This window comes from Cornus florida, unplaced genomic scaffold, assembly GCF_030987335.1.
Source record: "Cornus florida cultivar Cherokee Brave unplaced genomic scaffold, ASM3098733v1 CherokeeBrave_3.0.0_Hap2_Chr05, whole genome shotgun sequence".
Lineage (NCBI taxonomy): Eukaryota > Viridiplantae > Streptophyta > Magnoliopsida > Cornales > Cornaceae > Cornus > Cornus florida.
The window spans coordinates 88,297,345-88,324,217 of record NW_026775575.1 but is presented as its reverse complement, the minus strand read 5'-3'; the positions used below and the strand labels follow the sequence as shown (position 1 = coordinate 88,324,217).

Genomic DNA, 26,873 nt, shown 5'->3' with positions numbered 1-26,873 from the left:
GATTTTTACTACAGATTATAATTAATAAGTTTTACAATTTATAATTTATTTTATTAGTTTTTATAATAAACTAAGATAAATTTTGAACAATATATATATATATATATATATATAAAGTTATATCAATTGTATATTAAAATTATACAATAATTAATTTTAACTTTATACCGAATAAAGTTAGAAAAAATGTATTCAAGAAAACATTATTTTAAAACATTCTTAATCCAACATATTTAATTTTTTTATTTTTCTATTGATTTTGGTTATACTTTCAATCTTCCAAATATGTTTTGTTCTCATATTTTTTAGAACAATATACATTACCAAATATGTTCTATCATGTTTTTGTTCCAAAATTCTCTGATCAAATTTGGAACACCAAACATGTTTTGTTCTCATTTCAGAATATCACACTACAAAACACACACTTATTCTGTTCTAGGCTAGAGCAGTACACTACATCACACTACACTTCCCAAAACGGACCCTTAATATTCATCAGTAATTGCTTAAAATTTTATCTTATTTTAAGTAGTGTTTAGTGTTTTCCAAAATCACTTTTGTAGAACCGATCTATAGAATGTTAAACTTATCCAACTAAATCTTTTGCCTCAAGAATCGACCCAGAGTCCAGCCCGAAGATTTTACGAATTATTCTATATTAATGTGTAATTTATTTATTTTTTGTCGTTAGAAGTGTCAAGGATATAGCATAAAAAGAGGTAGTGCTGGTTTAGGCCACAATTGACTACACACAATGGCCTCAGACTGTGATTCCATTGCATCCGAGTCGTCAATTAAAGAATTAGTCGCATAAGAATAGTTTGATTGTCTATCTTTTAAATTTGATTGTACCATGAGAAGACCGTAAAATAACGTGTGATACAAGAAGGCATTTGGTATAAAAAAAAAAAATAATAATAAATAATTATTACCTCCGTCCCAAAAATAGTGTTATGTTTAGAGAATTGTGTCAGTTCAATTTGTGAAAGTTACGGTTTACTAAAAGTGACACTTTTTATGGGACGGATGGAGTACTAAATTACAAACTCTTCTAGTTAGTGCACAACTCTTTTCCAAATTCCTTTTTTTGTTCACTTATTTTAAAACACACACAAACTTAAATTAGCATCCAAACCTATTTATTCTTTCAAACTGTTTCCATCAAACCGACCCGAAATAAAGTAAATAGAATAAATAAATAAAAGAAATTTAGTTAATCAATTTAACGGTTGTTAATGTGCCAAACTAATTGAAAAAGGCTTAGTTGTTAATAGGGGATCAGATTCGGATTGGATCGATCAAATTCATATTCGATTTGTTAAGAAAACGGATTATCGGATTCGGATCACTAACGAAATTTTTGGACTGAATATCCCAATCCATAACCTATTTAGTTTGGACTCGAATTGAATCGGATTAAAATCATATTTACTAACATATACAATTATAAAGAGTATGATGTCATTAGTATGTATATTAAGAGATTTATTAGCACGTGAATAAGAACACCACGCTATTATATATATAACATTATGATTTTTTTATTTTTATTTTTTATTTAAATTTTTGGGTTACCTTCTAATACAATTCTAATAGAAGTATTAATATATATATATTTATATGTGTGTGTGTGTAAAATTATTAATAAATAATTATATATTATTGATAAATAACTATATATATAATTATTTTTATATATAATTTTAATCAAATCGGATCAGCATAATTCACATTCGAATTGTTAAGCTAACGGATTATTGGATTTGAATCGTAATCAAGTTATGAAATTTTTTATTCAATTCATAACGGACTAATCGGATCGGATCTCGATTAAAAGATTTGAATCGTAATCAAGTTATGAAATTTTTTATTCAATTCATAACGGATTAATGGGATCGAATCCTGATTAAAATCCGTTCCATTGACAGGTCTAGTTGTTAACCGTTGGATGAGATGAATTATAATCGACGATTGAAAGTCCCTAATCAGTCTGTGGAACCCACACGGTAAGGAATCACCTTTTCTAAAACTAAAACGCGTTCATCTCCTCCGATATTCATATCCCCCTTTCGTACGCACATTGCAGTTTCAGAAACCCTAGTTTCACAACCCCTTTCAAAATCCCCATCTCTCTCTTTCAGAAACCCTAGTTTCACGACCCCTTTCATATCTCTTATCTATCTCTCACCATGCTTTTTTCTCCAGGCCACTCACCTCGACACCTCTCTTCACCATCACCTTCTCTCTCCGAAAAATCCTTACAAACCCCATCCACTTCTTCAACCCAATCCGCAAAAAACCCTAGCAAAAACCATGCCGTCCTCGATGAGGACTCCTACGTCGCCTCAATCGAGAAGATCATCGAACGTGACTTCTTCCCCGACATCCCCAAGCTCAGGGACCGTCTCGATTGGCTCGAAGCCGTCCGGAGTGGCGATCCCATGCAAATTCGCGATGCCCAATTGAAGATCATTGAGCGACGAAGCGGAAAAGTATCCAATTCTGATACTGAAGGTAAAACACGAACCCCTGGATCAACTTTCTTTAGAACAAGTACTCCTTTCGAATTTGATAAAACTCCTACTGTTGCAAGTCATGATTTTGGGCTTGTTGAGGAGTCTAGTGATGGTTCAGTAGATGTGGCGTTGTCGCTGGATGAGTTCTTTAGGAGGTATACTAGTGAGGACAATAATAGTTTTTCGAAAATTATCGAGAAGGTGAATAGGAAGAGGAAGGAGAGATATGGGTATTTGACAGAAGGGGAAAAGGAGGATGTTGGGTTGATTGAGGATGTGAAGAGGGATCGGATTACCGATGGGTATGGGACATCGGATCAGCCACCGAGTACTTTGGAAGGGTGGAACTATACGGCGAAGAATCTGTTGATGTATCATCCATCTGATCGGGGTGAAGCGCCGTTAACCGAGGAGGAGAGGGCAGAGAGGCTCAAGTGCTTAACAAAGGAAATTAATAGGCCGAATACCCGATTTCATGGTAAATTATTGGATTCTGGGCCGAAAGATGAAGATACAGTTGCAGTGCTTTACACCCCTGTTGCAGGAGGGACTCCAGTTCAGATGTCATTGTCAGCAAGGGAAGGGGATAAAATGAAAAAGTATGATTTGGATGATTTGAGGAGAACCCCAAACCCATTTTATGTGGAATCATCAAAGAAAGCAGATAATGGATATAGTTATGTTAAAACTCCGTCCCCTGCACCCGGTGTGGACGAATCACCATTTATAACGTGGGGAGAAATTGAAGGCACGCCACTGAGATTAGAGCAGGAGGATACCCCAATTGGTATTGGTGGTAGTGGTGAAGGCCCCCATTTTAAGATTCCATTCCCACCTTCCAGAGATCTGAAAGCTCATTCATTGTCTAGGGACGCCGCACGCAAACTGAGGGAGAGGTCTAAGATACATCAGAAGCCACCATTGCCCTCACCAGTTAGAGGAGGAAGTGCTAGCCCGAGTGCGCGGACACTCTCTCCTGCTGCTCTGAAGTTTATGAGGAATGCAATTTCCAAGTCCTCGAACTCTGTTGATGAATCTCTTCGTGCCAGTTATCGGGGTTCCAGCCCTGGGATAAGCACTCCAAAAACTGGGAGGAGTATGTCGAGGCTTGGAAGAGATGGGAGTCCAGCTTCCAGGTCACCCTCTGTAAGAGCAGACTCTAATCCTCCTTGGTAATATGTATGTCTTTTCCCCCATTTTCGTTGTATGATAGCATTGTTGTTTTGACAGTACAATACTCTTGTCTTTTGGGAACAAGAAAGTTGGCGCTTGTAAGAATTACAAATAATACAAAAGCTTGCAAATTTTCTGTTCAGTATTGTTGACGTCATTTAATGTTAATATTTGCCTTTTGTGGTTTCCTCTGTTAAAAAAAAAAAAAAAGAAAGAAAGAAAGAATTTTTTTAAAGTGGTAGAATGCTTACATTTTCTATATAGTTGAGTGAGTTATTTTTGTCCATCAGAGGTTTGCCTTCCATTTTTTGCATTTTTTGAAATGGAGTTTTTTGATAAAGAGAATAGAGAACTGCTTCATTTAATACTGTTGAAAATTGTCATTCCTAGATTAGGGACAATCACATCTTATATGCTTTAACAATTCGTGGTCTTATGGGATCCTAGTATGCGTAGTTTTTGTAAATCATTTCTTGTCCACATGGTTCTGGATCCTTCTGCTGAACATTTTTTATCCTACATGCATTTTTGTTGCTCCCTTCCATATTGTTAGTTGGTTCAATGCCTATGTGGTACAATTGTTTTAATATTCTGTTAGTACCATTTATTAGAATATCATGGTGGGAAACAACCGAAATCCGACTATTGACATTCCTATATGTTGTAATTAATTTGACCCCACTGGGTGTGACTGAAGAACTCTGTCAGTATTAATTACAGCATACCTGTTGTTGAAACTGTCACTTTTTTCTTTTTTTTTTTAATAAATTTTCTCTAATGCCCTTCATCAATTTGCACCATTGTTGGTATTGTGTACCACATTAAGATTTTATCATCAAAATGAATTAGAGTTCTTCATTTTGGGCCTTAATTTTCTTCTAGGAATTCTAGAAGCAATTCTGGAATGGTATTTATTATTAATCTATTTTTAAAAAATGAGGTCTCAAATTGATCTATTGGGCTGTTCATGAGTAAGATAAAATTTCTGATATTGTTCAATCTAACCTAATCGCTAAAGATCTCGACTCTCCTTATGCTTTCTTGAACTTGCTCTTTCCAATTCAGTTGTTAGACTTGCCCCAAGTTGGTTACGGATCACTATTTTAAATGCTGTATTGTTTTCTCTCCTTCACTTAGATTGTTCTGACATAAAAGGGCAATAGAGGACAAGGGTTGGTGGGGCTCCTATAATGAAAATTTTGAGGATGAAAATGACGATACTAACCTTAAAAGATCTTTTTGATTTTGTTGATACAATGTTTTGCAAGTTAACAAATGATAAAAGTATCCGTTGCATGGGCACAACAAAGCGCACGCACACTGGTTAGTCTGTCTACCTTTAGGCATCCGTACTTGATGTCTAATAAATTATTTGTGAAAAAACATCCTAACATCCTTTGGAAATTAATCAAATTCTAAAATTATCCTTTTTTTTTTCTTCTGAACCTCGCAATTCTCAGCTTAACAAAAACTTCTGCTTGAGATGTAAATGGAAGCTTTTGTTCTTGATTTAGGGTGCATCTGCAATGGGCTGAACTCAAATAAACTAGGATTAAGTTTTGCAATAATGTCCTGTAATTGGCTATTCAGCTGATGGAAAACTGGTTTTTATTTTCATTTTTCTCATTCCCTTCTTATATATGGTTTCACATTGGGCGCAGTGTTGTTAAAGGCGCAGGTGTAGCACCTGTTCTTATCCCTAGCTCGCTCACTCATGTTTACTAGGCGCGCACCTCGGTTGCACCTCGTCCTGTGCTCGCCTCACCGATTTTTTTTGCTAAAAAAAATGATTATTTTATTTCTCAAGCCAAGAAGGGTACTTTTGGCAACTTAATAAACAAATAAGAAAGCCCAATAGTACGAGAGATGGAACTTCTGTTCAAAAGAATAAACAAATTAGAAAGCCCAAGTCAAAGTGGCAACCGAATAGAAAATAAGTGAGACTGTGAGAAGAACGACAAAGCCCTAGTTACAAAGACAAACGACCTAGCCATGTCAGTTCTTTCTTCGTTTCTCTCTTTTCCTCTACTCCTCTCTTCTCATCTTTGTTTACATCTCTCTCTTCGTCTAGTTCTCCTCTCTCTGTAATTTTATTTTGGGCTATTTTTTTTCTTCTTTTCTTGAACGCTCTCTCTCTCTTCTCGTCTACATCTCTCTCTTATTTTGGGCTGTATTTTTTTTATTTCGCTCTGTTTTTTTCTTTCCTTTTCTTTTCTTGTTAAAATATTTTTATTTTATTTTTTGTAAACAAATTTATTTCTTTTTGTGCTATGCTTTGCCACTCAAAAAAACAAATTATGTTTTGCCTTTCAAAAAAACAAATTTGTGCTTTGTTTTATGGTTGTTGGATACCAGTATAGTTGATGGATTTACTTTTTTATATTTGATATTAATTTTAGAATATTGATATGACTTATGAGTTATGAGATATGAATGTTTTATGGTAGTTCAAATTTTCAATTGTGCGCCTCACTTTACTCAGACGCGCGCCTAGACTCCAAAGGACTTCTAGCGCCTTGGTGCCCCTTGAGCCTTTAATAACACTGATTGGGCATAAACTATAATTAACTCTTGCTTTGCATGTAGTGTTTTTCAATTTGTTGATACTTAGAATTTGAAATAGAAGTTCGCCATTTAGATTTTGCATCCGAGGAAGTTCTGCCTTTCTTAATATTCATCTTGCAGATCTATATGGGTTATGCGTTCTTATTTTCATGGTCTCATTTGAAATCATTAATTTATTATTTTAAATTCTGAAGTCTTTGTTCTAGAAAGCATAAAAGTTCAAAAAAATTTATATTATTTTTTGATAGGGAACTTGTTTTTTATGCTACTTTTTTTGGGGGTATTAATGTTACATGACACAAATGTCTGAGGAAGCATGTTTTTATCTCTGTAATTTTTAGAGCCTGTGTTTGATCTGTGTCTTGGAGATGTCAAAGGACTTTCGTTTCTGTTTTCCTTTGACAATCAGCGTTTGTCAAATAAGATTAGACCATTCACTGAGGTTGAACTCTAGGCTTTGGTAACAAATGCTGAGATTGTTTACCAAAAAAAAAAAAAAAGGCGCGAGAATGTACCTCTGCTCTTTCTTTTAGCTACTACTTGACACCCATTTTTTTATAATATCAACCACCACTCTTTCCGAAGCAATACTATAGAAGAATCATGTTATTTTCCAATGTTTTTCCTTTTAGATTCTCTGGTGACTTCAGAGTTCCCGTTTTCCAGTCTCATGAGTGTTCTTTCTTCTTTTTTGTTATTATTTTTTTTTTTTTGGTGAAATAAGAAAGTTATATGATAAACTGTCAATCATCCTAGGCTGAATACCGAGGAACTTCAACTGACATTTAGCATTTCTTTGTGATCAAATGCGCTTAAACTCGCCTCGAAACTGTGATCCAACCCCTTCACCACATGGCCTGTATGCTTTATTCTTTCCCGAGACTTTTGACGACCATTACCAGATGATAACTTTAATGCTTGATTTGTTGACGTGTTTTCCCTGGGATTGTTAGTGTGTAGATTTGATCCAAGGAAAAATCTCTTGGATTAATATTCATGGACTATGGGCTTATGGCTGTTGAACTTTTGTTTCCTCTTATTTTGCTAATAGAAAAAATAAGAGAGTTCTATTTGGAATGTTGTGCTGTCAAAGAATCGAATGCAAGTAATAGACCACCCCCTGTATATGATTCTTCACCTCCTCCCTTCTCTCCTCCAGTCATCCTTAATGTATTATTTGTTATGGTTCAAGTAAAACATACACTTTTAATGAGGAGCTGTGTTCAAGTCGGACATGTATCGGTAATCGAATACATCTTTAGACATGTTCTGATTTTAAAATAAAATTTGTAATACATGGCTGACATTTCTTGGATGCTCATCAACTTGTGATAAATGAACCTTGAAGGTTGGGTACAGCTTCTTTTTAGTATTTGATCAAGTATAAGAAGAAATAATTTGAATGCTTATATAAAAATTATGAAACGTCTGACCATATATAAAAATAAAATAAGATTTAGGAATTTTTTACTAAAGGAGGAGCATAGGAGTGTGAGATGAGTCATCATACTTACTTTTGTACAATACACATCCGCATACACGTATATGTTTGCTATCTTATTGTTCATGTGACAAAAGGTGTCATTGATCATTCTGATTCATAAATTACAATTTAATGCAGTCATTGACTGTTAAATTCACTTATCATAAATTAATTTTGTTGTATATAATATAATTTTGAATACAAAGGATAATGTCTTTGTTGTTGTGTACATGCTGGGTACTTGCCATTTTTCCATAGAATGCTTTGAGCCTGTGTCCAAGTCTTGTGTTTGTATCTCATGTTTAATAGTTAATACATTGGTTTTTGAGTACATTCAGCCTTTAACTGATGTGGATTTGTCGCATTAATGTCCCTGCATAATTTGCTTACTTTTTTTTTAAGACGCCACCCTTCACTTGGTAAAACCATATTATTGTTTTAGTTGCTAGATGTCAAGTAATGCTGGGAAAACCTAACCAAAAAAGAAAAAGAAAAAGAAAAAGTAATGCTGGGGAAAATGGGGGAAATGTTCTTGGATGGTATCATTTAACAGATCAGGAACTTTCCTGATTACCTTCAATTAATGGTGGTTGCAGAAAATGTGGTGGTCATGCTCTGCAGTTGTGGTCCATTGGAAAACAATTCAATGTTATATGCTAATTGAGGCCAGTTTTGATCTACTTAAATAGGTAGTATCATGCAGACTCTGTATTACTTTATTTGATGCTTTAGGATAATCACTGATAATTTAGGTTGGATCAGTACCTGGTAGGTGTTTTTTTTTTTTTTTTTTTTTCGTCGTGGGTGTGGCCCCCTCCAATGTGAGGGTTTTTTTTTTTTAGGATTTTTTTTTTCCCCCTTCGTGAGTGTGTTCTCCAAGGGGAGGGTTTCTTTTTAGGAGAATGAAAAGGATCCATGGCCATCTATTGTCAAGACTCTTGAAAGTCTATTTTCCTTGTGATTTTTGTCAGTAGTTGCCCTTTGCATCTTAAAAATCCTCACTGTTTATGAATGTCAATAGAAAGTTCTGCTTTTCTAGTTTCTTAAAGTTATTGTTGTAGGTCATTTATTGGTTTTCCCTTTCCCTCTTTGTTGAAAGTTTCTGACAGGATATTGGGAGAGGCCTTTTTGCTCACTCCGGGCAGAAACTTTACAACCTCATTGCCGTCTTCCTTAATTATCTGGGACTATTAATACAAGTTCACTCTAACTAAAGTGAATTCACGTGTATTCACATGGCTTGCCTCCATCATGTTCTTCTTGAGTCTCCTTCAATTTTCATAGGTGTATATGATTGGAATGGGTTTTGCAAGATGCGTTATTTTTAACTGTGTGTGTGTGTGTACTGTGCGAGAAGAGTTTGAAACACCGTTACATAGTGGCCTTTGATATACAACTGCACATGAATGTAGAGTTTATTATATATATTAGACAAATTTTCTGTATGAGAAGAGTTTGAAACACCGTCACATGAATGAAGAGTCTGTGTGTGTATATGATGTGTGTGTGTGTGTGTATACTGTATATGATGTGTGTGTGTGATTGGAATGGGTTCTGCTTAGAGGATCTATTTTTAGATTCAGCAGTAGTACCAAATCAGGCACGGGTGTTACGTGAACTCACAGTTGTTGAAGGGGAGGCACATTTTATAGTATATGATTAGATTCGATGTTCCGAAACTCACTTTATATTCTTTCTTTTCACATTCAACAATAATATCACGGATATCATAATCATGTTGAGTTCATCTTACTTTGACAGCTTGTTTTGACGTTGACAATCTGCAACCATATAGAAAAACCAGTGGGCTGCTATTTGTTTTCACAGGCCTCACATGGCCCTTCAATGCCAATGCTCAACCTGTTATTTAATTTCAGAATTTACTGTAATTAAAAACAATCCTAACGTGGTTAGCGTGAAATGAAAAGTTTTTAGTAATATTTCTGCCCGTGAAAATTGTATCATTATATCACCGGTTATTTCTCTTCCTTTTTTTTCAGACTTACAAAATGAGCAATTTTTTTTTTAATAAGTTAGGGCTCCTAATTATATTACAACTTTCTAACTCTTTAAATTAGGATTCTAATTAAGTTATAATTTTTTGACCTTTAAATTATGATTCTATATATATGCACGCAAATATATTTTTATTCATAAAACAATTATTTATATGTTTTATTATAATTGTTGCATGATGGATATTACTTAGTATTGAATTCATACGAGTAGTTTTGACATATAAATCATTTTCTTTTTACTTATCAAAAATAAATAAATCATTTTTTTTTCACTTTCTTACTAACCAAACTAACGAAACAACATTTTCCCACAAAATTTTTACAAAAAAACCATGCAAACCAAATACATGATAGAAATATAATTTTCTTTTCTTTCACTTCACTTTTTGTGCCTTTCATTTTTCACCATCAATTTCCAACTAACCAAACGAACCCTTAAAGAATTGTTTGGTAAATATTTTTCTAAAAATGCGGTTAAAAGAAAATTATGTTGTCAAATAATGATCTTTTATAATTATTTAAAAGCAGATTTTTAATTTCCTTTTTTTTTGGAACTGTTTATAAAAAATTAAACCAAACATATATACCAGCAATTCATTGTTCTATGGTCAAAGGAAGGTTATTTTATTGTCTTGCATATCTATACGACTATTAAAAATAGCTTTTTAAATTCCCAATCGTGGAAGCCTCTAATTACATTTACTTACCCCAAGAAAAATAATTAATAAAAAAAAATAATAAATAAAAAAAACCCTATCAAATTAGAAATATCAATGAATAAGATCACATTTGGTTCCACTAATTGTAACAGTTAAAATTCTTCAATTTAAATATATTTGAAACCGGTGGGACCGTTCTCGCTCAAATTGGGCAAACCAAATAGTGGGCACGCCTAAAATTAACGAACTAAACCCAATAAATAAATGTGGAAATTTCAAATTACATCCCATCACGCGCCCTATATATACCTCCTTCAAATAAGCCCTGCACAGTTTCTCCACAAAAGCAAATTATCTTCTGCTTCTCCACGTTGAATACGCTTTGAAAAGTCTCTCTCAAGGTACAATCATTTCACTCTTTTCTCTTCTGAATCGGCTTCAACTTTCACAGTTTTAAACTTTGATTTCAAGTTTTGCTTGATCAAAGCTCAACTACAATCCGTCTCTTTTAATTCTAACTTCTTTTTTTTTTTAAATTTGCTTGTTGATTTGAATTTCTCAACGAGATTGAAGGATACGAGTGTTGGTTAAGAAAAAGTCTACAGTTTTAGGTTAATTTCAGCTGTTCATTGTGGATCTTTCTGTGTTTGGTTTTGTCTTTATCAGCCTCGAAATTGTATATGTTTGTGTTCTGATCGTTTCACACTGATATTTTTTATTTTTTATTTTAAGCTGACTATATGAGTTTTGATACTCCAAAGCTTGGCATGCTCTGAGCTTCAGTTTGATCCAATTTTGTTGATTTTTTATTGTCTGATTCAACCATTGCAACTTGTTTTATCACAGAGTTGTGCATGAGCGTGTTTGTGGTCGACAGTTTTTAGTTTTTATTTATCATTATTCAATCAAATTGGCACAGATAATAAATTTACCAAAGTCACTGTAATGGAGCTTCAATTTGAGCCGCCTTATATTGCTTTTTTCCTGTTTGATTTGATTATTTAATTGATTTTAACATGTTGTTTCGATTGCTTAAGTCTGTTTCAATCTATTCTGAAGGTTTCGTGTAGATTGTGAATTTGATAGACGAAACATAGTTCTAAGTCGGCAATGACAGAGCTCTAACTTGATTGCTTAACTTGAATTTCTTGTATTGAAAATGGGAATCATTCATTTTATTCAGACCATTTGGAATAGAATGTCTATTTAAATTAATTTAACATTTTAATGGAAAATATTCTACAGTTATGTTCAGTTTGTTTCCACTTAAAATATTTTTCTCGGAAAAGATGTTCCTTTTTAGGTAAAATATATATTTTTATTTTTACTTTTTTTTGTTTGGCGAAGGTCTAAGGCGTGTAAAATAATTTGCCTAAAATTGATTGGTAAGTTATTTTTATTAGGTTTTAATATTTATTTTTTTAGTAAATATTATACTGCAACCAAACACCAAAAAATATTTAAAAAAATTATTTAAACGGAGCCTTAGTTTGACCAATGCCATTGTTAAGTCATTTTGAGTTGTGTTTCTTGATCATTTGTCCTCATTTGATCAGTTGAACATACATACAAGCCTTAACAATTTGTGGTTGATTTTTATTTTCCAATTGAAGATTCTACTCGGATCATATTTCGAAAACTTTATGGTTGTAGTTTTAATTTAGCTGCTTCTCTTGGTCCTTAGCTCAGATTGTGATCATTTGAGAGAGTGGTGTCACTACAACTAATTTCTTTGAACTCAGATCATTTGTGGTAGATTTTAGTCGAGTCTTGATTTTCTACAACGACACTAGGAAGATGCCATCTGCAAGTCTTGATTCATCCGATCAAGACACAGAACCATTTGTCGAGATTGATCCATCGGGAAGGTTCGGCCGTTACAGTGACCTGCTAGGCTCTGGTGCTGTCAAGCGGGTTTACAGGGCATTTGATCTGCTGGAAGGTACAGATGTTGCCTGGAACCAGATACAGTTAAGGAATTTCGGTGACAATCCGTCTTTTATTAAAAGGCTCCGTTCAGAGGTTGGGTTGCTGGAAAGTTTGAAGAATGACTACATCATTGTTCTCTACAGTTATTGGGTGGACAGAGAGCACACCACCTTGAATTTCATCACTGAGGCGTGCAACTCCGGCACTTTGAGGGATTATAGGAACAAACATCGCCATGTCTCCATGAAGGCCTTGAAGAAATGGTCAAGACAGATTCTCAAGGGCTTGGAGTATCTCCACACACATGATCCTTGCATCATTCATAGAGATCTGAATTGCACTAACATATTCATCAATGGGAACCATGGCAAGGTATCTATTTTTCATTGAATTTTTTTTTAGATATTATTGTTTAATTTTGACAAATGATCTCTCTTTTTACTAGTAAAACTAGTGGTTAAAGATACAATATATATTGAGCATATATTGTTTCTGTTTCCTATTTTATTGTCTATTTCTTGATAATCTGACCACTAAGCAACTTATTCGATTTTCACTTCAGCTAAGCTTATACATTTTTAGGTATTGAAGAACTGAAATCGAAGGATGAATACAATTAAGATCAAGAATATATATTTTCTAGAGCCAAGGAAATTGTTGTCCTAACAAGATAGTGCACCAAAGTTAACCAAAAGACAATTTTCTTTTCAAGCTTCAAAAATGAAATATACATTGTAATAATGGAGCGTAAGGCCCTAAGAGAGCTAAGGAAAATAGAATATATACATATATTTCTCTCGTGCTTTTTTTTTTTTTTTTTTTTCTCAACTCTTGATTTTGGTTTATTTGAATAGGTTAAGATTGGTGATCTAGGGTTAGCAACAATAGTGGGGAAGAGCCATGCAGCACATTCATTACTTGGGACACCGGAGTATATGGCGCCAGAGCTGTATGAGGAGGACTACACGGAATTGGTGGACATATACTCTTTCGGAATGTGCTTGCTTGAAATGGCGACAATGGAGATACCATACCGTGAGTGTGACAGTATTGCCAAGATATACAAGAAGGTGACAACCGGGGTGAAACCTCAAGCCATGAACAGAGTGAGTGATCCAGAATTTAAGGCCTTCATAGAGAGGTGTATCGGCCAGCCAAGGGCAAGACCCTCGGCCTCTGATCTTCTTAAGGACCCTTTCCTTTCGGAGGTTGACTATGACGAAAGTGACCTTATTGGATGATGTGTTCTCAACTCAAAACAGAAATGTTGCTGAAGGAACCATTGGATTCTGCTTAAGAGAACTTGTAACAAATTATACGTTCACAGTTGTTTGGTTATCTGCCCTTGTGGGCTCAATGCAAATGAAATGGCCTATTCTCAATTGCTCTGTGAATATTGTAAGCTGGTTTGGTTTTAACAAATGATTATGTATTCAAAGACAAGTTTGGCCCTAAAATTACTGTGTTCCCACAAGCTGGCATACTTTTTGGCCTTCTGTAGCAAGCAGTCAGCAGACTCGGTGATTTTCCCTTTTTTTTTAGTCGAAATCGCTAAATTATGCACTGGTGTAACCAATGTACGAAGTTCCAATCCTCTCGAGGTCAGCCCCAAGGAACTTTTCAATAATTAGCTCGCGCATGTGAAACAAATTATGGGATGCTCTAAAAACCCCAATACCGTTTATTAAAAAAAAGAAACAAAATCATGGTAACTAAAAAGGATACACAATGGCGCATATTTTTTGAATAAACTTGTACACCAATCCAAAAGGAAAAGACTAAGACGAGAAGAGAAATTTTATGAACAGATTTTTCCACCACTCTATATATTTTTCAAAACTTCATTTTTGTAAAAACATATATATTTTTTTGACTCCACATCACTGTAAATATGGATCTAAAACCCCCATATCTGTAATTTTACATAATAAAATCCAGGCATAATTTTTGAATATCTAATTATTCTGACAACAGCATTTCACAATGGAGTAAAATTCATAAAATAAATTACCTAATTCAGACCCCAAAAAGATTTATCTCAAATCCCCCTCATATGTCTTCACTCTTCAATCTCCATGTATGATCAAATATTAGGAAACTTGTGATCAATGAATTCACATGTTTATAGTGAATATATATTCACCACAAAGTGCTAGAGGACCAAGAACTAAAAAATTCTCAAGCAATAAACTTATATATACATATAACAAGACGGTGTGGAGTACAATAAAAGCAGCTTGGAACACCCAAATTCAACATGTTAATCAAACAAACTGATTTAAATAAGTTGAAAGCCCTTAAAAACATATTAGAATTTGAAGAAGCCAGCTATATTAACTAAACAACTCCTACTTTCTCAAGGCATGAATCACTCTTATCTTTACAAGACTCCAGGACAACCCTTGCTGCTTCAATAACAGCCTGTCCTTTGACATAGTGCTGCCGGCAAACAGGCTTATAGACATCAGCACCACCAATAAGTTCCGTCTTTGTTTCATCCGTCTTCCTCAAAGTGAAAAAGGCCCTTTTGCCACAAAGCTCACATCGAGCTGTTAACTTGGTTATGGAATCAGCTAGGGGTATTATGTCAAGCACAGAACCAAAGCTCCTTCTGCAATAAACATTTTGATTTCGCATAAAAAGCGTAGTAATGGTAGCTAAGGAATGAAAGACAAGAAACATTAAGGTTGTTGATATAGGGGTGGAAACACACACACATTTGATAAAACTAGCATAAAATTTTTCATAGGGAAAACAAATGAGAATTATCATTTTAGGTTTACCTCAAGTAGTCACCATCTAAACCAGCAACTATTATAGTTTTTCCATCATGATCAGCAGCATTGCAGCAGAAATCATAGAGGTCATCAAAGAATTGAGCTTCATCAATACCAATCACATCCAACTGTCAACATGTACCACCAATAAGAAGACAGTGGAAAGCATAGTGACCACCAAATTAAGAACATATACTGCCTTTGTGTTAACCATTAACAGCATCACTTCAACCAAAAAATTGAAAAAAAAAATTTCTAAACAGTAAAAAATTGTTGAATTCTTTGAATATCTCCTCCAAATTAATCAATATGATTTTTCATAAATCAAATGAAGCATACTACCTACTTTATTAAAGGCCTCACACCTATCCAATGCTACTAGTGTTTAAAACTGAGGTTACGGATGCAAATGCTTTGCTTGTCCTGCTATTGATGTATTCACTTTTTCCCTACAAGTGCTGTGCAAAGGTCCTAATAGGACTCTACAAAATTCTTCAATATGCATTAAAGCTGCATTCTAGTTCTTTCAAGGACATTCAATGGAACTTTCATTAGTACAACAGAATTAATTCTTCAAACATGTTGGACACCCACTGAAACTTTCTGGTCAACACCACACAAAACAATAGACAAAATAAAATCTCACTCATTGCATCCACTGACTATTATCTGATTGCTTCGCAATGTTGCATCAGACTCTTAAGTCACATGAAGTGATAGCGAGAAAGCAACAAAATTTAAAATTTGGGAACACACACTCTTGATACTTTTAGCCAAATATATTATTTAAGAACTTAATCCTATAATTAGAACATTTATCAAGTAAATAACATAAATAAAGAATGATCCATATGAATCAGCTACAATATGACAAGGATTTGCTATCCTTTCTTAACATTGTAATTTTTTTTTTTTTTTCTTAGTTTTGTAAATTCATTTTAGTTCTGCCCCTTTTTAACAATTTTGATTTTATATTACTACGTAATACATTTTGGTTCATTGTTGCCTATAAGGCTATATTAAATATCATTAATGGTTCTCTATCATTTAAAGAATAAAAAACCATTATGAATTCAATGATTCAATTCATGGGTTGACAACATTGAATTCACAAATTGGAAAAAGATTCGTTCTCAGAACACCAATTTGGCGAACCCTTTAGAAGGATTGTGTGACTTGGATCACACTCTCACTTAATTCAGTAATCAATGGTTGAACCCAATTGAATATCTAACTCAAACATTGTTTACACTATCACCAACCATTTCAAAGTGACCGCTACAAATGAGATCCAAAGTTATTCCTTAACCATAAACATCAAAGCCATGAAAAAAAAACCGCTGTGCACATAGTTTGACTTCAACAATGATCATAGTCTATGCCACAAGAAGTGAAAATAACATAAATTAAAACAAACTTTTAAAATACCTTATCATAAGCTTCAGCTCCAATTTTCTCTCTAAATGACAAAAGATTTGGCAAGGCCCAACAGGGGAAATTTGTCCCATCATGTGTCACAACCGAATCAACAGCATATCTTGTATCCTTGCTCGACTTTATCATCGCTATATTTCTACATATAATACAGTTGACATGACAAATATTTTTTTAAAAAAAGTAAATAGATAAGTCCAAGTTTTTATGTATCCAATTAAAATTTAAAACCATGTATCAAAACTTTAATTTAATTATAAAGTTACAATTAGTTTTAGACTTAACAAATCAAGCAATAAAACCCCAATTCAACAAATCTCAAGTTCAAATTGAATCAAATAATTAGACTGATCTGAACATCTGAACTAAACTCTAAATTTAACCAGATCGAAGTACAAAATAAATAAATAAATAAAGATAGAAATTGAATCGAATAATTAGACTGATCTGAACATCTGAACTAAACTCTAATTTTACCAAATAAAAGTTCAAATATTCAAACTTTAATTCCAATTAAAAAGTTACAATTAGTTTTAGACTTAACAAATCAATCTATAAAACACCAATTCAACGAATTTCAAGATCAAATTGAGTCAAATAATTAAAGTACAAAAATTCAAAACCTGCCACTGTTGGACTCGGATTTGATTCGACAAACAAGAGCCGTAGTCTTTCCAGCAAACATTGGTCCAACAATAACATGAATCTCGCCGGAAGGAAGGCGTAACGGTCCCATCCGGTCACCACCGCCGTCAACCAAGCTCAGAGAAACCGGGTATTTGAGTGAGGAAGACATGGAACGATTTAGAGAGAGAAAATCGGAGTTTGGGTCCTTTGGGATTGATGAAGATCTGATGAAAATTGGGAATTGTGTGGAGAGTTGAGAAGAGAACGTTGAGATCATAGACTTCATCTCTGGTATATATAAACATCAATATGGGCGTGTGAGTTTGGATTTTTGAGTTTTTAAATTTTGGAGGGAGGAGACGGGTTTTTGAGAGCTTTTAGTTTTGGAGGGAAAGTTTGAGAGAGAGAGAGAGAGAGGCGCTTTATTTACATGATAGAGGATTTGAAGGCTTTTCACATGTGGTGGGGGCTGTGATAAGGTGTGACGCGATTTTCTGTTCTCACTTTTGGGAATTGGTACTCTGTGTGGAGATGTTTATGTTTATCACGGTCTAGAGGATTCACAGGATGCCACATCAGTGTTTTGGGACCCACTACATTAGATGTGTCCCATTTCACCTAGGTGTTGGGTTGGGCCATATTGGCCCAGTCCCGGTTAAATTCATGCAGGGCCCAAACTTTTGATCAATGTTTAGAATTACTGAACTTTTGTTACAAAAATAAGCTAATTTGGATTTGATGGGACAAAATTCAGAAGGAGATAAAATTAACCACAAATTCATAATATAACGAAAAAGATATTTCAATAGGGAAAATTTGCATCCATAAATTCATGATGTTTGGCCAATGTCACAATTTTTTGGATTCACTATTTGGGGAAAGCAATATGATGGTTGGGCAGATGAGTCTAGTCTAAGTGTTGGGCCGAACAAACCATGGCTAGGCTATTCGGCCTGAATAGCAAAGTCTTCCACGAAATATAGTCACTTTTTTTTCTTTAGTTTTTTTTTTTTTTCTTAGTGTGATTTTTTTACTCAATAATTTACAAAAAACTGAAATTTTCCAATATATATTAGACTTTAGAAGTACATGCACATTCAATGAGAGTTTTATTTTTACAATTGTTATAAATTCTACTCCTTCTGTCTCAAAATAGATGGACACTTCGGGGAACTATGACGTACTTGGGCACAATGGTGAGTCACAATTCACGAAGTGCCCAAGTGAATCACAGTTCACGAAGTGCCCATCTATTTTAGATCGAAATGAATATTATATATGTTATATGAATGTTCAATAAATAACATAAAAGATATGGAAATGTCAAAGCCAAAAATAATTTGACATAATGAGTTTGAGTTAATTTTGAAATATTTTTCTTACATAATCATAAAATTTAAAAGGAATTAAACTCAATTGAGATGTCAAGGCTTAATTAGCATAATTTTCACACTTCCTTTGCAATTGGGCACCTAACACAAAAATGAAGCAATATTAGGATATGATTGAAAATATAAATAATTAGTATAATAACTACATGGTATATAATTATATAAAATCATAATTTTATATAATTTTATTTTAATAAATAAAATCATAATATATTTATGCGTATCACTTGCAAATTTTTTGTGTTGGGTGCGAAGTCAAATGTTTCAATTTATTTAGTCGAATAAAGCATTGAGACAATATATTCTTCTCCATAAATAATTGTATACCATGTTATGCTGCATCCAGCCATTACCACCATACCAACTAATGGCAGGCTGGAGGGCAACAATGTACCCCACTAACCTAATCCAATGCTTACCAAGAAAATGACAACAATAACCTTGCTTAACAATCCATTATTCACAACCAAATCTAACCAATACAAATCCAAATCATTCAAATGCAATTGAATAACCCATGACCTAACTAAACCATTTTCCACAAAGTGTTGTCATATATCAATTCAATAATAGCCAACTAATTAGTTTAGCATTATTTTTTTCCCGTTAAAGTAATTTAGTGGTATTTTATTTTTTTAAATGAACAATAATTGTCTACTTACAAGTGAGTAAGTGATCTCTACTAATTGTTGATATAGTCTAATAACAAATTCACACATTTACTGTAATTACAAAATCAAAAAAGTAATAAATAAGACAAAACAAAGAGGCTAATTGAATTTATTCCCAAAAAAATTGTTTTCTTTATTTTTTAATTTCTTGATTTTGAAATAAGAGACTGTGTGTGCATTTGTGATTAAACTACATCAAGTTAGTAGAGATCACCTACTCACGAATAAATAGGTAAGTATTGTCTTTTTAAAAATTAAACATCCTGCATGATACATTTATTATCTCATACAAATATATAAATTGTATAAAATTAGAGGTCGGAGCTCAAGAATTAACAATACAGTCGTGAGGGCCGATTGTGATAGTCATGAGAAAGGTGGATTGGATAGAGATATAACTTTTGACACTATTTCTACAAATTGGTTGATCTCATGGACTTTCAATTATAACTCTAGTTTGATTTAAGATGTTTGAACTACCCAATTAATGTTTCAATTAATTCTAAAAAATAATCACAGTATTATTGCAATTGTAGTCTAAAATTTAACAAATTATAACAACTCCGTTCCTAAACCAAATATTGCAAATAAGCTCCTCTATGCTCAATTTCCATGAGCGGTAAGGAATTATTATTATCCACATTGACTTGCATATTTAATTCTTTTAACGGCCCAATTATATAATGTTTAGTTTGGTACGCAAAAATGAAATAATATGGAATGTTCATTTCAACAATTCATTTGTTTGGTATAAAATTTAAAGTGATAATAACTATTTTTTTTGGAATAAAAATCCATTCAATTCAACAACCAAACCTATAGAAGTAATTTAAAAAATAAAAAATAAAAAAAAATACACACTCAAGTTCCAAATAAATTCTTATGTTCCAAATCCAAAAAAACACCACCAACACCACTTCCTTTCACCACCACTATCATTATTGCCTTCCATCGCCACCTCCACCATTGTCATTGCCACAGCAACTATCGTTGTCGCCACCACCTTCACCGTTACCGCCACCCTTTACCTACAATACCGCCACCATCACCACATTCGCCACCTCCACTGCCTTCTACCACCAGCACCTACACCATTGTAACTTTCCACCACCGCTACCTTCCACCGCAACTACCTACACCACTGCCACCTTTCACTACCACCATTGTCGCCACCATCCACTATTGCCGCCATTTCTTTTAAAAATATTATAAAAGAATCTTGTTTATTTATTTAATTTATTTAACATTGAGTGGGGTAATTTAGAGATTTTAATTTAAAATTCATTTCATTATAGGTTTTAAATTGATTCAATTAGGGATGGCAACGGGGCAGTTTGGGACAGGGAACGACATCACATCTCCATCGCCGTTTAGCATAGCTACCCACATCCCCATCCAAAACCGTTTATTAAACATGGCAGGAATGAATTTTGTAGAGTATTTTGGTCATTATATTATGAATCTAACGAAAACAAATAATGAAACAAAATTTTAATTATTGTAATAATTATTTTTGACTTATGTGGATAAAAATAATATTCAACTTTTCAATTGAAACTTGAGACTTAATATTACTGTTGAAGTATCAAAATAATACAATGATGAACTAGTGGCCAACGGTTTTGGGCTCTTACTTCCCAAAAGGAGGTCAAGGGTTCAAACTTTCATGGAAGAATACGTGTGTGAGTACCAACTAAGAAAAAAAAGAAGTTTCTCAGATAAGAATAATACAAAAAAAAATATTTAGTAATTGAAATAGAATAAACTAGGATTTGCTTAATATATACCTAATACTATTGAATATAAAATAAAATATAAGTACAAAATTATAATTTATCATTATAAACGGGAAGGGGCAGGACAACCTTGTTGTGTTTTTTCTGGAGTCTGATTAGGTAATTGATTTTTTAGGAAAATTTAATTAAATGGAAACTTCAAGACTGTTGAAGTTAAGAGAAAATTCAGTTTCTTGATCTGATTTAACTTCCTTATTGGTTTAAGGAAAATTCAGTTTCCTGATCTGATTTAACTTCCTTATTGGTTTTGGATTCTATAAAAGGCAAGTTCTTGTAGGACAAGTTTGGGACTCTATCAATATCAACTCTAATCAGATTTTAGAGTGTGTAAGAGTTAGGGATAAATTTGTGCTAATACAAAAGAGAGCAATTGAGTGGGATTGAGAGAAAATTCTCAATTATAATTCTTTATTTTCTTCATAGTGAATTTGTTTGATGTGCTCCATGGACATAACCCTAAGATTTTGGTGAACCATGCATATCTTGTGTTCTTGTGTGATTTTTTTTATTCTTCGTTATTGCTTGTTTATTCCTTGAACAGCGTTGTTTATTTTGCATTTCCGCTACAACAACTAGTATCAAATCCGGTTTATTGTGCAGAGCAACTCTAACAAGTGGTATCAGAGCTTTTGGTTGAAAACCTAGGGCACATAAGGTATTAGACGAAATTCCGAAAGTCTTTGAATCAAATCTATCCGTTCTAGTGGGAGTAATGGCATCAAAAGATAAGACATCCACATCCATGATCGAGAAGTTCGATGGCACAAACTTTGGTTTCTAGAAGATGCAAATAGAAGACCTTTTGTTTCAGAAAAATCTGTATCAACCTTTGAGAGAAAAGCCAGAGGATAAAAAAGATGCAGAATAGGAATTACTTGATAAGAAGGCTTTTGGTATCGTCAGATTGATGTTATCAAAATCAGTCGCCTTCAACATCAAAAATGAGAAGACGATGAAGTCTCTCATGGTAGCTCGTTCTAGTATGTACGAACACCCTTCTACAATGAACAAGGTGCACTTGATCAAGAAGTTGTTCAACATGAAGATGGTCGAAGGTGGTAAGTTCAACGAACATCTAAATGCATTCAACAAGATAGTTGGGCAATTAGAGTCTATTGATATTGACTTTTAAGACGAGGTCCGAGCACTTTTAATTCTAAGACAGTTACCCGAGAGTTGGAGTGGCACAGTTACAGCAATCAGTAGCTTTGCAGGGAAGACCAAGTTAAAGTTTGAAGAAGTTGTGAGCATGATTTTGATTGAAGAAATCAAAAAGCAAACAGCAGGGGTTTCCACCAGTGGTTCAGTATTGAATGTTGAAAGCAGATGCAATTGTTCAAATAAGAAGAATGGCAACGGTAATAGAAACAAAGGCATATCCAAGTCAAGGAATGGAAGGACACAAACTCAAAATTTCAGGAATTCCACAGATCTCAGTAATATTGAGTGTTAGAATTGTGGAAAGAATGGACATTACCTTGTTGATTGCAGACTTCCAAAGAAAGGAACCAAAAGAAAAACTGAAGCAAACGTTGTCTTAGAAGAATCAGATGATGCATTGATATGTTCTTTGGAGAGCAAGGCGAAGTCATGGCTTTTAGATTCCGGCGCATCGTTTCATGGCATCCCAAGCAAAAAGTTATTTAATAGCTATGAACCGAGTAACCTTGGCAAGGTGTATCTTGGTGATGATCAGCCTTGCAGCATTGTTAGCAAGGGTGAAGTGCAAATCAAGTTGAATGGGTCAATTTGGAAGTTAAAGGATGTGAGACACATCCCTGACTTGAGGAAGAATCTGATTTCGGTAGGACAATTGTTAGATGGAGGTTTTATTACAACCTTCACTGGAGACTCATGGAAAGTTTCCAGAGGCACTATGACCATTGCACGTGGTAAGAAATCAGGCACTTTCTACATAACTACCAATGCTGTAAGTCTATAGTAGTTACAGAAAACAGAGAAGATCACAACGTTTAACACCAAAGACTAGGTCACATGAGTGAAATGGGGCTCAAGATTATGAACTCAAAGGGGAAACTACCAAGCATACGGGCAATTAATATTAACTTCTATGAGAGTTGCGTGATGGGCAAGCAGAAGAGGGTCAATTTTAAGAAGAGTAACAGAGATCTCAGAAAGGAGAAACTTGAGCTAGTTCACACAGATGTTTGGGGGCCAGCCACTGTTTAATCCATTGGCGAAAAATCCTACTTCGTGACTTTTATTGATGACCACATGAAGAAGGTATGGGTTTATTTTTTGAAGCACAAATCTGAAGTATTTGATGTGTTCAGGAAGTGGAAAGTCATGGTGGAGAATGAAACAAGTTTGAAGATCAAGAAGTTAAAGTCAGACAATGGTGGTGAGTATGAAGATACTAGGTTCAAGAAGTTTTATTTTGATAATGGGATCATATTAGAGAGGACTGTGCAAAGAACCCCACAGTAGAATGGGGTGACAGAACGGATGAATCGAACATTGACAGAGAGAGCCAGAAGCATGCGCATACATTCGGGTCTACCTAAACAGTTTTGAGCAAAATCAGTCAATACGGCAACCTACTTAATTAATCGTAGACCATCGGTGCCTTTGGAGCATCGAATACCAGAGGAGGTATAGAGTGGCAAAGAGGTAAATTTTTCATGGTTGAAAGTTTTTTGTTGTATTATATATGCGCATATTAATGACCATGCTAGGGTAAAGCTCGACCCAAAGTCACTAAAATGCATCTTCGTTGGGTATGGCGGAGATGAGTTTGGTTATCAACTCTGGGATAATTCGAACAAGAAAATCATCAGAAGTAGAGATGTGATTTTCAACGAGAAAGTGATGTACAAGGACAGAGATGTAGCACAGTTAACTAGTCCTGTACAGAGTAAGCCTAAGTTTGTTGAGTTGGGTGATGATCCAGAGAGCATTGACACAGAGCAGACATATAAGGGTTCTTAGCCAGAACTCACAGAGCATAGTTCACTGCGGATTCTAACTCCTAAGCCTGCACCCAAAAAGTCCACGCAACCTCATGTATCGAATCGGAAATATTTGGGTTATATATTGTTTATAGATGATGGTAAGCCTGAATGCTATGATGAAGCATGTCAGGTTGAAGATGCTAGCAAGTGGGAGCTTGCAATAGAAGATGAGATGAAGTCCCTTATCTCTAACAAAACATGAGAACTAGCCAAGTTGCCCATGAGGAAAAAAGCTCTTCACAACAAATGGATGTACAGTGTAAAAGAGGAACATGATGTTTTTAAGAGATACAGGGCGAGAATGGTGGTCAAAGGCTTTCAGCAAAAGCAAGGCATTGACTACACATATATTTTTTCTCCGGTAATGAAACTGAGAACCATTCGCTCAGTTCTTAGCATTGTTGCAGTAGAAGGGTTGCACTTTGAGTAGTTAGATGTTAAAACTGTTTCCTCCATGGTGACCTAGAGGAAGAGATTTACATGCAACAACCGGAGGGTTTCTCAGTCAAAGGGAAAGAGAAATTAGTGTGCAAGTTGAAGAAAAACTTGTATGGTTTGAAGTAAGTCCCGAGACAGTGATACAAGAAGTTTGATGGTTTTATGAAGCGACATGACTACAATAAGTGCAACGCTGACCATTTCTGCCACTTCAAGAGGGTCAAGTCAAGTTTCATTATCCTTCTACTTTATGTTGATGACATGTTAGTGGCAGATTCTGATTTTGAAGAAATCAGCAAATTAAAGAAGCAGTTGTCTAGTGAATTCGAGATGAAGGATCTTGGTGCAGCGAAGTAGATTCTTGGAATGAAGATTAACAGAGACAAGCAGAAAGGTACTTTAAAGTTGTCTCAGGTTGAGTACGTTAAACGGGTTCTGAAGAGGTTCAACATGAATAATGCTAAGACGGTGAGTACTCCCTTAGTTAATCACTTTCGATTATCTCAAGATCAGTGTCCGAAGATAGAGAATGAGAAAAACTTCATGGCTAAAATTCTATATGCCTTAGCCATTGGAAGTTTGATGTATGCCATAGTGTGCACAAAACTAAACATTGCATATGCAGTGGGAACAGTAAAGAGGTTTATGAAGGATTCGGGCAAGCTACACTGGGAAGTAGTAAAGTGGATATTGAGATATCTACGGGGTACCACAGACAGATGCTTATGTTTCATAAGGGACGAAGTGAAGCTACATGGTTATGTAGATTCAGACTTTGCTAGTGAGGTGGACTACAAAAGAAGTACTACTAGGTATGTGTTCATGGTGGGTACAACTGCAGTTAGTTGGGTTTCGCAAATACAGAGGATTATAGCGTTATTTACTGCAGAGGCAGAGTATGGGTCAATGACAGAGGACAGTAAGGAGATGATTTAGTTACAATGTTTGTTGACAGAGTTGGGATTCAAACAGGTGAAAAATGTTTTGCACAATGATAGTCAGAGTGTGATAAATTTGACAAAGAATTCAGCATTTTATTCAAGGACCAAGCATATAGGACTTCAGTATCACTTTATCAGATCTTTATTAGAAGATGGGGTGTTGACACTTGAGAAAATACTTGGTACCAAAAATCCAGCTGATATGTTGACCAAGACAGAGACCATGGCTAAACTGAAGTTGTGCGCAACTTCAGTCGTTCTTCTAGCTTGAAGACAGAGAGAAGTGCACCGACATGCATGGACATGCATGAAAAGAAAATGGAATGAGTTTACAAGTGCTCCAGCCTCCAAGTGGGAGATTGTTGTGTTTTTGTGGAGTCTAATTAGGTAATTGATTTTTTAGGAATATTTAATTATATGGAAACTTCAAGACTGCTGAAGTTTAGGGAAAATTTAGTTTTCTGATTTGATTGAACTTCCTTATTGCTTTTGGTTTTGGCATCACTTTATCAAATCTTTGTTAGAAGATGGGGTGTTAACACTTGAGAAAATACTTGGCACCAAGAATTCGGCTGATATGTTGACCAAGATAGTGACCATGGAGAAACTGAAGTTGTGCGCAACTTCAGTCGGTCTTCTAGCTTGAAGACAGAGAGAAGCGCACCGACATGCATGGGAGATGCATGAGAAGAAGATGGAATGAGTTTACAAGTGCTTCAGCTTCCAAGTGGGAGATTGTTGTGTTTCTGTGAAGTCTGATTAAGTAATTGATTTTTTAGGAAGATTTAATTATATGGAAACTTCAAGACTGCTGAAGTTTAGGAAATATTCAGTTTTCTGATTTAATTTAACTTCCTTATTGGTTTTAGATTCTACAAAAGGTAAGTTCTTGTAGGACAAGTTTGTGACTCTATAAATATCAACTCTAATAAGATTTTAGAGTGTGTGAGGTTAGGGATAAATTTGTGCCAATACAAAAGAGAGCAATTGAGAGAGATTGAGAGAAAATTCTCCATTGTAATTCTTCATCTTCTTCATAGTTAATTTGTTCGGTGTGCTCCATAAACGTAACCTTAAGATTTTAGTGAACCATGTATATCTTGTGTTCTTGTGTGTGATTTTTTTTATTCTTCGTTATTGTTTGTTTATTTCTTGAACAACATTGTTTATTTTGCGTTTCTGCTACAATAACTAGTATTAAATCCGATTGATTGTGCAAAGCAACTCTAACAAATCTTTCCTCATCCTTGGATTGAGCTTACCTTGTTTTGGATTGAGCTTACCTTGTGATATAAATTAATAATAATAGTGTTAACTTAACTTAAGCCTCACTTAATCTGAACTTTTACGACTTGAATAGAATTTCTTTATTTGACTCTTTGAGTTCACATTTCTTAAATATGTTGGGAATAATGTATGTGCAAACAAAAACTAGAATACTAGTTTATTATTATCTTTGTGTGAATTAGGGTCAAGTAAA

General features: G+C 34.4%; 3 protein-coding genes across 6 annotated transcripts; 2 read left to right on the top strand and 1 right to left on the bottom strand.

The window, feature by feature from the left end:
* Nucleotides 1-2,051: 2,051 nt before the first annotated feature.
* On the top strand, nucleotides 2,052-3,834 carry LOC132307447 (uncharacterized). The gene has a single exon (XM_059805209.1). The coding sequence runs from the start codon at nucleotides 2,193-2,195 to the stop codon at nucleotides 3,693-3,695; it is 1,503 nt and encodes a 500-aa protein (XP_059661192.1). The 5' UTR covers nucleotides 2,052-2,192; the 3' UTR covers nucleotides 3,696-3,834.
* A 6,903-nt stretch (nucleotides 3,835-10,737) lies between these two features.
* On the top strand, nucleotides 10,738-13,863 carry LOC132307446 (probable serine/threonine-protein kinase WNK11). Of its 4 annotated transcripts, none has more exons than XM_059805205.1 (3): nucleotides 10,738-10,818; nucleotides 12,160-12,718; nucleotides 13,201-13,863. In XM_059805205.1, exons 2-3 carry the CDS (start codon nucleotides 12,215-12,217, stop codon nucleotides 13,585-13,587), a joined length of 891 nt encoding a protein of 296 aa, XP_059661188.1. In that variant the 5' UTR covers nucleotides 10,738-10,818; nucleotides 12,160-12,214; the 3' UTR covers nucleotides 13,588-13,863. The 4 variants fall into 4 exon arrangements, with proteins under 4 accessions (XP_059661188.1, XP_059661190.1, XP_059661191.1 ...); XM_059805207.1 differs by having other exon boundaries at nucleotides 10,745-10,818; nucleotides 12,107-12,718; XM_059805208.1 differs by having other exon boundaries at nucleotides 10,746-10,818; nucleotides 12,102-12,718.
* Nucleotides 13,864-14,588: 725 nt separating this feature from the next.
* LOC132307445 (thymidine kinase a) lies at nucleotides 14,589-17,568 on the bottom strand. The gene is made up of 4 exons (XM_059805204.1): nucleotides 17,181-17,568; nucleotides 16,552-16,696; nucleotides 15,130-15,251; nucleotides 14,589-14,957 (listed from the first exon to the last, which is right to left on the bottom strand). The coding sequence occupies exons 1-4, from the start codon at nucleotides 17,468-17,470 to the stop codon at nucleotides 14,684-14,686; spliced, it is 831 nt and encodes a 276-aa protein (XP_059661187.1). The 5' UTR covers nucleotides 17,471-17,568; the 3' UTR covers nucleotides 14,589-14,683.
* Between the last annotated feature and the right edge of the window lie 9,305 nt (nucleotides 17,569-26,873).